A 16,533-nucleotide genomic window follows, 5' to 3' on the forward strand; every position below is an offset into this window, starting at 1 on the left:
ATGTCAAGGCATTAGCACAATTCTTTCAGACATGCAAGTAAAATTGTGAACAAAATCAAACTGATGCCTTGAAGGAAAGAGAATATGCAAATCATGATTAGCTTTCTCAAACACCAGCAAAAGAACAACAACCAACAGTCACGTATTCAGCAACAAGGCTACAAAGAAGATCATGAGATTATTACTGAATGGAATCCCAGAGAATAACCATGGCAGGGATTATAAAGAAAGCAGACATTACTAAATGTTGAATCATAGTGCATTTGGTCTGTAAAAGTAGAAAAAAATATCTTAAAACGTAAGTAATACTGCAATTCATGTTGCTTGAGGTTGGAGCCGGGGTATGGTGGGGCTGCTGAGTTGTTTCCCCAGGAAGGCACAGACCTTTATGCAGCAACGGCGGTGACTCTTTTTAAAGAAGAAGCAATGACTTGAAAATTATGTTTATACAATAAGAATAAAATATTTCTGGAATATCTGGACTGATCTAAATTATTTGGTATATGTTAATTTTAGCAAAAAAGTAAGCAGAGCAGCAAAATATTGCATCATTTTAACCCCTTCACTTCCCGGCGCTTTTCTGTTTTGTCGCTTTTAGTTTTTTTTCTCCATTTCTTCCAAGAGCCATAACTTTTTTATTTTTCTGGCCATATAACAACACGAGGGCTTGTTTGTTACGAGACAAGTTGTACGTTTGAATGACACCATTCATTTTATTATATAAAGTACTCAAAAGGGTAAAGAAAAAATCGAAGTGCGTTCAAATTACAAACATGCAAATCCTCAATTTTTTTTCCATTTACCATGTTCACTATATGGTAAAACTGATCTGGTAATTTTTTGGTTGCAATTTTCCGAGACTCATAATGTTTTTATTTTTCGACATATGGGGATGGGTGAGGGCTTATTTTTTGCATCGTGATCTGATATTTTTATTGATACCATTTTGGGGTACATACAATGTTTTGATCACCTCTTATTGCATTTTATTGCAATGTTGCGGCGGCCAAAAAATGTAATTCTGGCGTTTTGATTTTTTCCTTGTTATGTTGTTTAGCGTTCAGATTAATTTACTTTATATTTTGATATATCTGACATTTCTTAATGCAGCGATACCAAATATGTGTATTTTTTAACTTATTTTTAATTGTTTTACTGTTAATGGGGCAAAAGGAGGGTGATTTGAACTTTTTTTTATTTCTTTCACATTTTCGAAAACATTTTGTTTAACTTTTTACTAAATTTAATAGTTCCTTTAGGAAACTTGAAGTTGCGTTTTTCTTATTGCCTGTGCTATACATAGCATTGTTTCAGCCCTGCTATGTATTGCCACATGGCCGGTGTTCACTGGAGGCTGACAGGCACAGGGGTCATCAGCAAATCTCCAGCTATCATGACAACCCATCGGTGCATAATGATCATGTCATGGATGCTACGATGGGCGGGAGAAACAACATGTGTTAAAAGATGCTGTCAGTGATTGACAGCGGCTGGTTAACAGCCAAGGGTGGAGAATTGCTCTACCCGCAGCTGTTAGAGGCATTTAATGGCTGATTAATTCCACCATAAAGTGCGTGGAAGATGTGGACTCGACGTGTGAGCCCACATAAAAGGCAGGGACACTACTTATGACGTACTAGTATGTCAAAGGTAGTGGGGGGATTCAAGTATTGGAAGTGTTTACCCTGTCTCTTTTTTAAATGTTTGCTTTCAGTTTAAAGGTTGAACAAATATTTTTTTGCTTTTTAAAAATTGAAATGTTTGGCTGCAAATCTTAAAATTGCATTGGATTTATTATTCTTTATATTGCTTGTTTGCATGGCCAAAGTAAATAGAGAGGACCCACACTGATGTGAAGCTGAAATGTGTGTCCAAAGCTGAACATATAAGGTAAGTAATTCTCATCACTCAAACAGTAAAAATTCCCATCCATTCTGAAAATCTTTTTATTTCTCTTTTGACGTGCTTTATTACCGAGATCTTTTAGAGACCTTTTTATGTTTGTTAACCATGGCAATGTAGCATGCACTATTTTAATGACAATTTGTATTTTGTAATACAAAAACCCTGACTGTTTTATTTCTCTAAGCTGATTATCACAAAGTTTGATAATCTTTACTGGTACTGAAATCCATCCTTTCCCTTAATTACCTTGGTCACTTTGGTCTGCATTTGCTTACTTTCATCTATGTTCTTTCTATACACAAGTGCCCCAAATATTGAAGAATATTCTGTGTGGTTATACCAGTGATTTGAATAGATACAAAACTCTTGTCTTGTCCTGAGCATTAACAATGTCTCTTTTGATGTATCCCACCATTTTGTTTGCTTTAGCAGCAGCTGTCTGGCACTAATCAGTAAAGCTATCTTTTTCTGTGTACCAGTATTCCCTAATATATTTCAGTTGAAAATGTACCCAGTGTTTTATTTAATACATAAGCATGACATAAGTTTTCATGGCATAATTACATACTCTACACTTATCCACGTTTGCTCATTTTCTGCCCAAGTGTTCAATTTCCCAAATCTCCCCTGGCTGCTATTGGCTCTGGCATCCACTGATGTCAAGTGACGTTCTCCCTGCTGATTGACGGGCTGTTGGCGGGGTTTCCCCACGTGTCACAGCCCAGCATCCACATCGCTGGTAAACCTAATGAATGCAGAAGAGGGAAAGCGTGCAGTGGATGCTGGGCTGTGAAGCCTAGGGAAACCCCGTCAACAGCCCATCAATCAGCAGGGAAGCGCATCACTCCAGTACCATGTTGTCCATTGCCCATAGTTGGGAATGGTCAACATGGTACTGATATGATTAGTAGTCTAGAATGACATCAGCATTGTGACATGATGGAACATGATGTCTCACTGGGCCTCATACTAATCAGAAAAGCACCAGTGATGGCAGCAGACAGGAGGAGGTTTGTAGGGCTCTTGTCCAGTGGTCACGGACTTCCGACGTAGCCGCTGTTCCTGCAAATCTTTTTGCTCAACTCTACTCTGAATAATACCCAAGAAAACTTGACATTTATGCTGTTTCTTTGGATACCGCTTTCCTTTTATGATCAGTAGATTTACATTTATTATTTTCTAGATTACAGTAAATTTTAGTTTTTTTAAAACTTTCTGTATGTTTCTTTTTTGTGTTTATCATAACTGAAATGTCATCTTCCAGCACTGTTGGTATATTGTACTTTTAAATACTGCAAACACATTCATATAACTAAGTTTATAAAAAAAAAAATAATGGCAAACAATCTCTTATGAATTACCGTAGTCTAATCTTTCCAATGACTCACAATACAATAAAGGTCATTTGAATTTGAATTTTTCATTTAGTGTCAATATATAATTTTTCTGGACCTTAGAGATGTGCCAGACCAATCCCGTTTTGTATATAATTATCAAGTATAGCAGCTAAATGCACTACATGGAAAATAACATAAAAACATCATTAATCTTTCAGATTTGCTTCGCTTTCATATCCCATGATGATTGATTGATTTTTCATTATTTTCTTGTGCCTACAATGACTGTGACGTTAATGTTAAATGCAATGTTTTGTTCTTTTTTTAGCGTATAATTTTAATGCTCTGATTATGACATTCATATGAGCCTGTGTACCATATATTACATATTATTGAATTAGGCTTATATAAGTGCCATTGTCCATTTTAATGCATTTTACACAATTATTGTGTCCTTAGGCTTGCTGCATTACATTTTTTTGTGTAGTCATCAGACCTTGAAGAAAGTTGTTACCATCTGTCATTAAGATAGTATATTATATTCTATGTCCCCTGCTAGAGTGCATTACTCTTTAACATGGAACTATTCATAGTTGTAGTGCTTTTTTTATCCTTACAATATTCAACAATAAGATTTTGACCTGAAAATTCAATGTCTGAAGAAAGATACTTAACTTACTAATTAAATAATGATATTGTATAAAAATGTGAAACTACTAGTGTAATACCACAGAATATCCAAAGTTATAGGGTTTAAACAGAATCCTTAAAGGGAATCTGTCAGTAGAATCAACCCTCCTGGTCCATCAAAACAGGCATGTAGTCATAGGAAGCTGAATTAAATGATACCTTGATATCTGCAATCCGATGTCCTATTCCAGGCTATGTGTCGGACACTGATCTGCATGAGAATCTTCCTCCAGAGATTATTTTAATTGAAAGGGCGCGTTACCAGTGTGAAACGTGTAACTAACAGAGAACTGTAGAAATTAATTTTGTCACATAAACATGTTAGCAGCTACAGCTCTCACAGCTCTGCTTTATTGCAACACTGACTGCTTGAGAGATGGAAGCTGAATCTGAGAGGAACCTGCAGATGTGTCAGGTATAATCACACACAGCTCTGCAATGAGATCCGGAGAGCAGAGAGCGGTCATGACACATCACACTGGTAACTCCTCCTTCATATAAAACAAGCTCTGGATGCAGAATCTCAAGCAGATCATAGTCAGGCCCATAGTCCTGAACAGCTCATTTACATATAAGAAAAACGTGGATTTATGTGGAATAAGATATCAAGCTATCATTTTATTCCTATGACCTATTGTACATGCCCATATAGACGGCTTAGGACAGTTGATCCTACTGACAGACTCACTGCTGTATTTCCCTATTTAAAATAAAAAAAATGTACTCTTGCTTCTCACACTGGCACCGTTCCAGCAATGACAAAGCTTACTGTCCCATGGCTTGCATAACATTATACCATGTGCAACCAATTAGCAATCACTAATGGCCTCAATATTTTTTTTCTGCTACAATTATGTCTAGGTGGGAAGGGAGCACTGGTTCATAGCCGCTGTGGTAGATGTTATCTCTCTAATAACTAGTAGAAGAAATAAGGGAAGAGTGCTCCTAAGTGCGATACCACCAGAGATGTGTGAGTATGATAGGTGAGTGTTTGAACTCGCCTGAAGGTATTGTGCAGAAGGTACAACACTGATGCTGGCATGAATACTCCAACTCCCAAAGTCTACAGCTACTTCCACGAAGTCATAAAGGAAGTCATCAGGACTCAAGGTGAATTTGCATTGAAAAAATCACGGTCTCAGTGAGCGCTGCCAGTAAAGAGGAGATCTGAGATGTCATGGATTAAAACAGTTATTTATTCAAACAAAGCGTTTCAGAGCTGATCGAGCTTCTTCATCAGATTTCAGCTGTTTTACGTCAAGATTGATCCTTATAGAAAGGTCATGCCTGATATCCTGTTCACTATGTACCTGATGAAGGAGCTAGATTGGCTCCAAAATGTGTTGTTTGAATAAATACCTGCTTTAATCCACGACATCTCAGATCTCTTCTTCAGTGACAGCTCTCACCGAGACCGCAATTTTTCCTAACTCACCTTGAGTCCTGACTGCTTTGTTTAAGACTTTGTGGAAGTATCTGCAGCCTTTGAGAGTTGGACTGCAATTTTTCCTATGCAAAATCTCTCCAATGTCATTTGTGTTTGTCGTGTTCACATGTCTTATCTTTGTCATGCTGTTTGCCTAGCTAAAACAAGCGCTAAAACAAGCTATGTTCACATGTGCATTAGAATGGATCCAGCAGCAATCCGTTGGCAAAAAAAGTTGTGCAAACACAACTTTTTAGTTTTAAAATTCTGATTTCAGCTGGATCCATTTTTTTTAACATTAATGTCTATGGAAAATGGATCAGATATATAGTTATTCATTTTTCTTTTGTTTGAAAAGGATCAGTTTTTTGCTTACTAGATTCATTTCAAATGGAAAAAATGAATAGCTATCTAACAAATTTGTTTTCCATAGACTTGAAAGTTAAAAAAAACAGATCTAGCTGAAATCTGTTTTTTAATAGTGGACAAAAAAGTTGTCTCTGCGCAACTTTTTTTCCAACGGATTTCTGCTGGATCTCTTCTAACAGACATGTGAATATAGCCTTAGTACTTACTTTAGCACTTGCTAAAGAAAGGTTTGCTGCTGGATCCATTCTAACGAATGACTACTGGACATGTGAACGTAGCCTTAGGCCCCATTCACACGTCCGTATCTCCAGTATGTGTGCTGACAGTTTTCACATGCACTGGAGACACATACACACATAAACTCATTGTGGGCCTGCCAACATGTCAGTGCGTCGTCCATCTGTCATCAGGGTCATATGTACTAGCGCCTGGGAATCAGTGGTACAGTTAGCGCTGTTCCAAAGTGCTGGGTGCTGGAGGAAACCCTCATCATTGTCCCCTGCTTGCACTGATATCAGCGCGAGCAAGTGACAGTGTAGAGATTAGTATTCAGCTCCTGTTGTCTCCAACAAGTGTAAAAATAAGAATAAAATAAAAAACATATTATCTTCAACTTTACACCTAATTCCCTGAATTCCATGTCCCCTGTAAATAAACCAAAAATGAAAAAAAAATTATCCCTACCCTGTCCGAAGTTGAAATAATCCAGAGTCCCACACCGTAATCCATCTGTGTGACATTTGTTCATCAGAGTGTGCGGTGGCTTGAGGTGACCACACACACTGAGGAGCAGAGGACAATGACTCGATGCAGCGAGTGGGCACCTGAACTGCGCTGAACTCACTGAGCTAACTGCAAGGTCCGGTTCAACAAACGTCTGTTGCGTGAGCATCCTCTTGTGGATGCCTTGATATTTATTCCTTTTATTCTCACTGGGGTGATATCATTTCTTAAAAACTAGTGGAGATACCTACGGCCACTAGATTGTGCTCCACCATGGCATTGGTTCACTGAGCACACCCGTGTCCTGTAGTGGCTCACCAGCCTACATCCAGTATAATCACATGTGGTTCCATACCTTATGTGGTCTTTTATCCCTACTAACACGGTAGATCATAAGATTTTGGACAATTCCCAAGCATGTAAGACTGGTGTGTGCTTATGAGCACCAAAACAGTTTAACTTGTGGTGGATTGAGTCAGCTATACCATGCTTATCTACAAGTTTTGTATGACAGGTATGCTTTAAACATGAGCTGAGTGCAAATAATGCTGCAATTAAAAAAAGACATGCACAAAGAATCAATACTGTACATCTAAAGGCTGCATTTAAAAAAACAGAATTTCCATTCAGAAGTCGTTTTCTCTAACAATGCACATAACAGTACAAAAAAATCACAATACTTAAAGCCTTCACTAAATCATGTAATGTAAATGCCGTGTTTACCACCTTTTCCACAACTTTACACTTCAAAACCACATTGAGGTTGAACTATTCCAATATTGCTTTCCTCCCTATAGGAACAAACATTTTTTGTAAATATTTGTGATTAGGGAAGATGGACAACAGATGATATAGTTTCAATATGCTGTTATTAACCTATACATTTCATATATAAACTGTTTATAAAACATCTTTATTAGTACATCGACCATCAGAAAGAAAATCCCTGCTTGGTATTTTGGTAAAGTCAGCAAGAGACACATTGAGTTATAAGTAACAAGCCCTGTATAAAATAAAACAATGAATCACCATGACTTTCTCTGAGACTACTTTGCCAATGCCAAACTAATCTTGTACTATTTCATACAGGTGGCTTTTATAGATTTGTACATAATCCCCTCCTTTGCTTGAGATTCGTATTTTTCCTGCAAGGGTATGAACTCTGCTTTCCCTCAGGGAGCTACACTTTACCAAGAGATAATACACAGAAAAAAAACATTTGTAAATTCATGTGTTTATCAGTGGCAACAATAATAGCAGAATATAAAACTCTCAGCGAATAAAAAATTCATAGCTTTTATTCTTTATTTAAACATGACAATAATGTCAGTTTAGGAATGTATGTAACATATTATAATAGATGAGATATGGCACTTATAATAGACAATTTTAAAGGGGTTCAATTGTATACAGAAGTCCTGGCAGAAAAACTCCTATATATGAGTATGAGTAGAGCCAGGGTGTACGTTCCAGTGGAGCTGACCACATGCTCAATAGACTTCAGAACATTTAGAAATAGATAAGACAGCACTCCATAATTAGCAAGTTTGCCCCAAACCATCTTCATTGATTTTTTTTCTAGATTTAAAAAGACATACAGGATTTATGAATATACACTTTGTAAGCAGAACATTTAGGGTCAAAGACCCTTCGTCAGCCAAGATCGATTGAGGAATACATCAAATGATCATAATGCTTTCAGTGAAATGGCAAAGTAAGTACTGCATACCGCTCCAAGCTTCTTGGTATTCTTGTACTTGGACTGAGACATAGGGCCAGCTCACACTAGAGTATAACTCGGATGAGTGCATAGCACAGGGATCAATGTTATACTATGGGACAGTACAGATTAGAGATTTTTTTCTCATGCTGATTCGTCATGAGACAAGTGGCTCCGCAAATCAGACTATGCACACACACATACAAGTCTATCGGTGCGGGTAAAACATCGGACTGCACTTCGATGTCATCGGAGTTCAGTTCGATGTATGTGCATGGATACAATGGAGAAGATGGAGAAAATAAGTTCTCCCTCTTTTCCACACGTGTGCTGCCATCATCTTATGTGAGAGAATGAGATCACACTAACACGACGTGGCTTAAACTCTGACAGAGTTTGAGCCGACTGATATTAACACAAACGGCCTGATTCTCTCTCATGAGAGAATATATACTAGTGTGAGCGAACCTATAAAGTGACAGTACGCACAATGCCATATCACTGAAACCATCATCATCTTCTAATGTATCCCACCAATCACTCTCACCTGATTAAGGTGCTCACAAGAAAGTATATTCATAAATGCTCTGTGTTTTTTAGGATCTGGAGAAAAACATCATAAAGATATTTTGACTTAAACCTTCTAACTATGGAGTGTTGTTCCATCTCTTTCTAAATTTTAAAAGGGTTACCTCAGGATGTATTTTATCAAGCACAGTGCACCCTTGCCTCATACATTCTCCTTGTAGGGGTGGTGCACTCCTAATGATTTACCGTTTAGATCAGTGGCATGGTTGTGTGCTCTTCGAAGTTTCAAGCAGATTCAGCTTTGCCTCTGTAGTATTCATGGAGCACAGGAGCAAAAAAGCAGGCCAGATCCAGTGATCCACGCTGCTTCAGAAGAGCGCTTACAAGCTATATAGAAAAGAGCTTGTAAGTTCATTGCTCCTTGCCTAGAAGACCAGCTAACGCTGATTGACTGCAGAACTCGCCAGCTACTTAGTCAACTGTAGCACACAATAGATTTAAAAATGTATCCATTCTTGAGAAAGGTGGGGATTTTTAATTAGATGTAAATTGCAAAGTTGCTTATTTTTACAAACACTTTGCAATTCTACCCATTTAAGAAGTTGAGTCAACATCTTAAGGATCTTATAGGATTCTAAATATGAAGAAAAAAAGAACAGGAATATAATAAAAAGGAAAATGATCAAGAAAAAAAAATATTGCAGGAGAGTATTTTTGTTCCTAGCCTGTATCCATTATAGACCTTGAATATACATTTAAGGAACTTGGAGCTATTACAACAGCTATTTTCCATGAATCTCACATTGAAGTTTCCTTAAAATTGCCTACACTGTCATGTATGATTATGTATCTGGATGGAAGCCATCCAGACTCATCGCATGCCACAGTTCCGGTGACATGTCTGCAATACTTGAATGCTTTCATTACAGACATAACTAGTTTAATGCTTTTCTGCTTATATAGATTTTTTTATTTCATTATGTAAAATGTCAGAAATTTAGCTTCATTTATTAATATATTATGATCTCAAAATGACCAAAAAATGCAACTGAATGCAGCCGAGTTATAGAGAAACCTTGTGCCACTTATAAGTAATGATGTTGTGATTCTGTCTGCACAGGCTGTATCTGCACTCAAGTACTTGGGGTTACTTAGTTGGCCACAGGCAGATATGTCAATCTGTCTTTATTTTTGACTATTTATTTTAAAATCACAAATAAACAATATTTTTAGGACAAATTAGCAAACCACAATGCTTTATAAAAATGAGAAGAGATTTATGTGCGTGGGTTAGAATACGAATATGAACACATTAGCATCAGTTATTATGAACAATGATATGAAGATAATTGCAGTCACTATATACTGCACAAAGCTTATCGAGATTCCTAAAATATAGACTCATTAATTTTTTTTATTGTGCAATGTAAAACGTCCTCCAAGTAATTCTTGCAGGAATGTATGTATAGTACAACTAGCTACTGCTATTGTGGTTTAAGGAAAGCTACAGTAGTGACAAGCATGCTCACTTCAGTAGTATGTAACTTTGAAAATTCTTGATTTTGGCTAAACTTACATTTAAAGATAACCTGTCATGCTATATAACGCTATTAACCTGTAGATATGGGGTAACCTGCAGGTAAATATCGTTCTGACACGGTGTGGCGCCAGCACTTAGAGCCTTGCTGCTCCTGGGAGGAAATTAACTTTATTCCCCCTGGTAGCCTTGCTCTTTCAGTCACAGGAGTAGCTCCAGTGCAGTTTCAGTCACTGCTCTGTGTATAGAGAGAAGTGGCTGTAACCGCTCCCCTGGCACTGATTGACAGCTGGCCCTAATGTTGAGTTATAATGCTGAGCTGCTGTAAGTCAGTGCTGGGGGTGCGGGTACAGCCCTGCTCTCTATACACTGAGCTGTGACTGAAACCATGCCAGTGCCATTTCCTCCCGGCAGTGGGGCTCTCAGTGCGGACGTCACACATGGTATCAGGTCCTTATTAACCTGCAAATTAACCCCATATATGCAAATTAATAGTATTATTTCACATGATAGGTTCCTTTTAGTTAGCTGATTGAGAATGTTCTCTCTATGCAGATTAATAAGAAGAAAGCTGTCAATCAGTAGCTGATGGACGAGAGACCTTACAGCTCATGCAAATGCTGGACTCCAAATAGACAATGTTTCAAGAATGATGGAATTAATTAGAGGTAAGTTTACTCAAAATTTAGTATGGCTGTGCTAGCTATGACAGCATGAGAAAAAAACAGCACTTGCATGAAGAGCTTGGCTAGCAGCATAGGAAATACTACAACTGCCAACAACAGCAGTCAGAAGTTGTAGCATTTCCATTGTTGCTAGCCAAGCTGAACTTTCATTTATCGCCTAGAGATATGCTTTGAATGAAGATTAACCACTTTGTGATGAAAGTGAACTATAAAAATACCCTTTGTTTCAAAAGGGCCCTGCTGTGTTCAGCATAGCACATTATTACATGATAATATAATTGTCAGTTCAGTAGTATACACACAGACCATAACACATTTATGTTTACATGCATCTTTATAGATTTTTTATTTACTTATACATTAAAGAAAATATCCCTTCATCTTATTAATAAACCAATTTATTATGTTGGTTTACATTCATGTACACAAGTGAAATGGAAATCTGGTTACCTATAGTAACCAAGGAATATTTACTAAATGTTTGGGTCCTTGAAATACAATCAGATCCAAAATCAGATTTAAAACCTCATGGAATCAATAAGGCTACATTTCCACGATGAGTTTTGGTGAATTTTTCATGCTGCATAGTGACCTATTTTATTTAATGGGTACAGAAATGGGACAGAAAATCTGCAACATCAAAAACTCACCGAAAGCTCATCGTGGGAATGAAGCCTTAGGCCATGTTTAATACGTCAAGCAAAGTGGATATGATTTGGGGAATACTCATATACATTGTAAGTATAAAGATGCTTTTGAACAGTGCATTTTTGTTTTTTCACTAATTAGGTTTCTTAGTTGAGAATTCCAGTGTTTCTAAACTAAAAAAGCATTAAAAAATGCTACTTTAAACATGCATTCAAAATGCATGAAAAGAATCTAAAAGGTACATGCAAAACTCAATAATCAGGACATATTGCTCTTGCGTGTTTTTTCTGCTGACACTTGCTGAAAAAAAATAACAGAAAAAACAGCATAGCGTTCTTGCACGTGGTAATATGGCCTAAGAGTAGTAGATTCACATGCGTCAAAATAACTGCAAGAATTTTTCACAAAAATTCTACCAGGAACCTCAATGATATCCATCCACAGCAGCAAATCTACAATCTGTATTCGCTGCTGATGTTAAAATCAAGAAATCCAAAAGACTTTGTTCAAGATTGACCATGCTTTTTAATCTCAATGCGTTTCAGAGTTGAACCAACTTCTTCATCAGGAAAACCACAGTATTAGATAAAAAAATAACAGACAGACTTAACTAATTTACAATTTAAAAAAGTACATATGTCTAAACGCTTGTTTAATGTCAATAAAGTTGGAGAAAGTTTATTTAATTGGTGACTTTTTTTGAAATTGTACACTATTTAAGTCAGTCTATGTTATTTTTTATTTAATACTGTGCTTCTACTGATGAAGAAGGTGATCCAACTTTGAAACACATTGAGAACAAACCGAATGGTCAATCCTGTACAGCGTCTTCTGGATTTCTTGGTTTTAACATCAACAGTGCACACCATTGCTCTAATCCTCCAACTACTTGTTTCAGACAGAGGGATCTCCTGACTTGAGGGTATGGTAGCAGCTGTCAATTCTTGAATCTTCCGTTGTGGGTTAAACAACCCCAAAAGGTGAGCAGTTATCATACTCCTCACCTAATCAATTTGTCTTTCAGATAAGACCCTATTGCATTTGGTGCTACCCTGTCTCTCCTGCAATGACACCTTGACATCTGACATATATTTGCTGTAGTCTATGAGTGGTGGTGGCACTGACATGGAACAAGACATCATCCGTGGGAGAAGGATTATTCAAACACCAGCACTTCACCAGGCAAAGGTTACAAGGCTCGATGACTATATAGTGTTTTTTGTTATTTTAAATCTAACAGGGTAAGTAATCTGCAGAAATGTCCTTAACAGATGTGAGTTGTTGAAGATATAGGTATTCACAGATGCAGTTTTGATTTTTTCACAGAGTGTTATACATTAAAGAGATTCTCCATAAATAAAAAAAAGAAATAAATAACTGATGGAAATGTCATTATACATAGTAGATTCATAGAATACATTTAATTAGCAAATTACAATCAATTTTTCTAGAGAGGGAATAATCACTATAGAAACTATAGAATGTTAGGAGAGATGCCTGTGAGCATGTGCAGTAGGATGCTCCTTTTTCGGTAGCATGCAGATACTTATGTTGCTATTCAGAAAGACAGGGCACACGGAAGTTTGAGAGTCCTTTCCTTTCTTCAGCACCTCTGGTAGAGCCATTAGTATTAGTGGAGTACATTGTCCTACATATGAAGGAAGTTGATTGGAGCATCCTACTGCACTTGCTCACAGTCACTTGTCCTAACAATTTAAGACAGGTTTCTCTCAGTGAAATAAGGTGGTGGCCATTTTAATTCCATAGTGATGTAAGATAGCTCATGGAAACATAGTCAATGGGAGGTATGTATAAGAGAGATGGTTGTCCTCTGTAATGTAATCCTGGAATGTTGCTCTAGTGCACCTAGCACTAAGAGGATTGCTTGGTGCATCTGGGCCCAGGTTATGGGTAGTTGGAGAGATGGGCGAGTCTGGCTACCCACATACCTCATCTCTATTTGTGGTTAACAGGTTATAATGGAGGCTGTTACTTGGCACATGGTCTGTGTTTGGAGGGAGAAGGCCTCCTGTGTGTTGTTGTCTCCAGACTGAGCCCATGTACTGGATGCTATCGAGCCTGTGCGCTCACAGGACTGGCTAGCCAGAGACTTTACTTAAAGGACTGTTTACTTTGTTTTTTCCTGCACTAAAGTCTGTTTGTTTTCTTTTTGCTTTTGACCGGTTTATGAAGCAATAAACCGACACAGACATTTAAGTGAAAATGCTTCCGGTTTGCCTCCCGACGCACCCAAGTGAGTAGGAACCCCACAGTGATTACCTCTCTAAACAAAACGATTGTGATTTTCTAGATGTATTTAGGAACTTCCTTACATTGACTTTTCATTTGGTTAGTTAGCTTTTTCTATTGTCAGAGAACCCTTTTAAAGATTTTCCACCTAGAAAATCTGGATGGAAAACCAGCTTTGTATCTGACCAATGTGAACATACCCATATATCTTTATACAAAAAACATTCTATTGGTTAAAGGGTTTTTCCCAATCCTTTATAAAGGATAACTTGATAATTGCTGGGTTATGCACACATGAATCCCTAGAACATTCTGCATCCTCAATAAATGGACTCTGCGGTCCCAGCTTGAATGGAGCAGAGAATCTCATGCTTCACCTTTGCTTTATTCATTGTATATGGGATAGGCAAGTACAGAGTTCAGTTTTTTCTGGCTATTTCTGGCAGTTCTATTGATGATGAATGATGGAAGCCCCTCTGTTCCATTCAAGATTTAAGGCTACAGAACCCTATTCTCCCCGATCTAGAGCTCCATTCTTAGGATCCTTTGGGGTCTCAATGATCAGTAATGTATCTTCTATCCCTCAGATAAAGAATAACTTGTTTTTTTGGAATAACAGTCTTCTTTTCAAAATGTTTTTAAATTTTTCACCTTTTTCCAATTGTTTCCACTCCATAAGTAGAAAATATTATGCAAAGAAGCACATTGAAGATTTTTATTAAAACTGAAGTCCTACCTCACTTTCAAATTCCCTTGTTGAGGCTGTCCATCAAAAACTGATAAAATATCAAAATCTTCTTCCAGTGCAAATATTTGAAATGATAATTGTATTCTGTTCCTTTCCCCAGTGATAATTATCCACGTACAGTTCGCATAGTTTGGATATCCATGTGGAAACCCAGGACTTTCTATTGTACCATTAGGACCTTGTACTACTCCTCCACAATTTTGCCCTGTAAAAAAAACAATATGAAAAAATGAGTAAGACACAAAAAATAGCAAGAATAGAAAAAAATATCAAGTCATAACATCATGAAAGGAAACGTATGTATTGGCCATTTGTAAGGCTATGTACATGGTTCATATGACATTCATAATATGCCACACCTATCCTTTACTTAGCTGCTTTACTCTATTATGCTTATTATGTTATCAGATATTAAACACAAGCAAAATAATATGACACTACATTGGAGTGTCCTAGCATTTACCACTTGGGTCAGTTGTGGTTTAAGACTCTCCTCAAAGACTTGCTGACACCTTTCCGGTATGCAGAAACTTATGATTGTGGGGAGATGCATGTGTCATAATTTATATGTATCAGTTTGCCCATGCTACAAAATCCTTATTTGTTGAGCTGAGTGATATCACATACTTTAATAGCAGCTCAAATATGTATGCATAGTGTAACTTGAATTCCTAGGTTTGTACAATACATAAAGAGGTGAACCACTGAAAATATGACTACAGTATTGCAAACATAAGCATAACTGCTTTTACGTTAGAGGCAACCAAAGTATGAAGATTTTCAATAATCTCTTGCACATGCCAAAATGACAACTAACTTCTTTTCATTCTTTATTCAGAATTTGACTATGACCAAGGTATAGGCTGGACCGAAATGTCTGCCATTGAACGTGAACATTATTCTGCTACTTCATACTTGTCATTTGTTGGATCAGTGTTTAAAATATGGATGTTGGATTATCTATTTTTCTGTTTTGTGTTTCTTATATTCGATAAGATCTGTGAAATGAACTTTTTTGCATGTAATCAAGTGCCATGGTTGCATGAAGACTTGTCAGTTTCTACATCAAATTTAAGAAAAATCTACATAGTACAGTTTGACAGTCAATGGTCATCACTGTGTTTTCCACTCACAAAGTGAAACATTTCTTTTCTGACTAAGCTTTAGTCCCTATGATTTGTAGCTATTGCTTTAACGTCTATTGTTGGAGTTATGCCTGGCTGTATAGCCAAAGCCGAAAGAAATAATGCTTGAAAATTCACAAAATAATAACCAGAATGGTTATTCTAGAAACACAATGAAGCATGCATAGCGTGAAATGGCTGTTGCCTATCTGAATGTCAAGCTTGAGGTTTAAGCTACCTGAATAAAGAAGTTGTTTTTTCCATTAATAGAATTGTTGAGTGCGTCATATTCTTCTCTATTACTCTAACCAGAATGACTAAACATATGTATTTTGATGTGGGAAAAAAAACATGATTAGTAACTTTAGTTTATTTGTACTATAAACAAAGATTTTTTATTTTCCAACTTAATGTAACAAAAAAAAATAGAATGGTGAGTTATATTAACACACTGTATTAATGCATAAAATATTTAAATCAATCTAAAATATTTAAAGAAAACACATAGCTTTAAATACAGAAATATCAACAAAGATGAAATATCTGTGATAGTGGACCAATACAGATGTCCAAATAGACAAGTTTCCAGAGAAACAATTTGTCATGGATTAAATTGATATAAATTTAACAATAACAAAGAACACTAGGTTGTATAAGGCTATGTGCCCACGATGCAGAAAGGCTCCGGATTTACCTGTGCGTTTCTGCATCTCCCTGGTAGAAAAAACGCATGCGGATTTTACATGCGTTTTTTCAGCCAGGGACAAGCGTTTGTCACGCGTTTTTCACATGCATTTCCGCATGCGGGTGTCAAGCGCTTTCCAAGCGATTTTAGCATCACT

General features: G+C 36.9%; 1 protein-coding gene and 1 long non-coding RNA gene across 4 annotated transcripts in view; one reads left to right on the forward strand and one right to left on the reverse strand.

Moving 5' to 3' along the window:
* The window catches only part of CSMD1 (CUB and Sushi multiple domains 1), a 2,980,041-nt gene that overhangs the window by 2,412,473 nt on the left and 551,035 nt on the right, over positions 1–16,533 (reverse strand). For both annotated transcript variants that reach the window (XM_073675393.1, XM_073675394.1), the window contains exon 2: positions 14,556–14,772. In XM_073675393.1, coding sequence (XP_073531494.1) covers positions 14,556–14,772 — 217 coding nt within the window. The remainder of the gene's footprint in view (positions 1–14,555; positions 14,773–16,533) is intronic.
* On the forward strand, positions 136–15,836 carry LOC141259429 (uncharacterized). 2 transcript variants are annotated; one of them, XR_012318418.1, is made up of 6 exons: positions 136–298; positions 1,829–1,890; positions 4,794–4,915; positions 10,791–10,903; positions 12,594–13,823; positions 14,668–15,836. It is a non-coding gene; the product is annotated as an uncharacterized lncRNA (long non-coding RNA). The 2 variants fall into 2 exon arrangements; XR_012318419.1 differs by having other exon boundaries at positions 4,794–4,902.

This window comes from Phyllobates terribilis, unplaced genomic scaffold, assembly GCF_046119375.1.
Source record: "Phyllobates terribilis strain yellow unplaced genomic scaffold, ASM4611937v1 Scaffold_3__8_contigs__length_932513732, whole genome shotgun sequence".
Lineage (NCBI taxonomy): Eukaryota > Metazoa > Chordata > Amphibia > Anura > Dendrobatidae > Phyllobates > Phyllobates terribilis.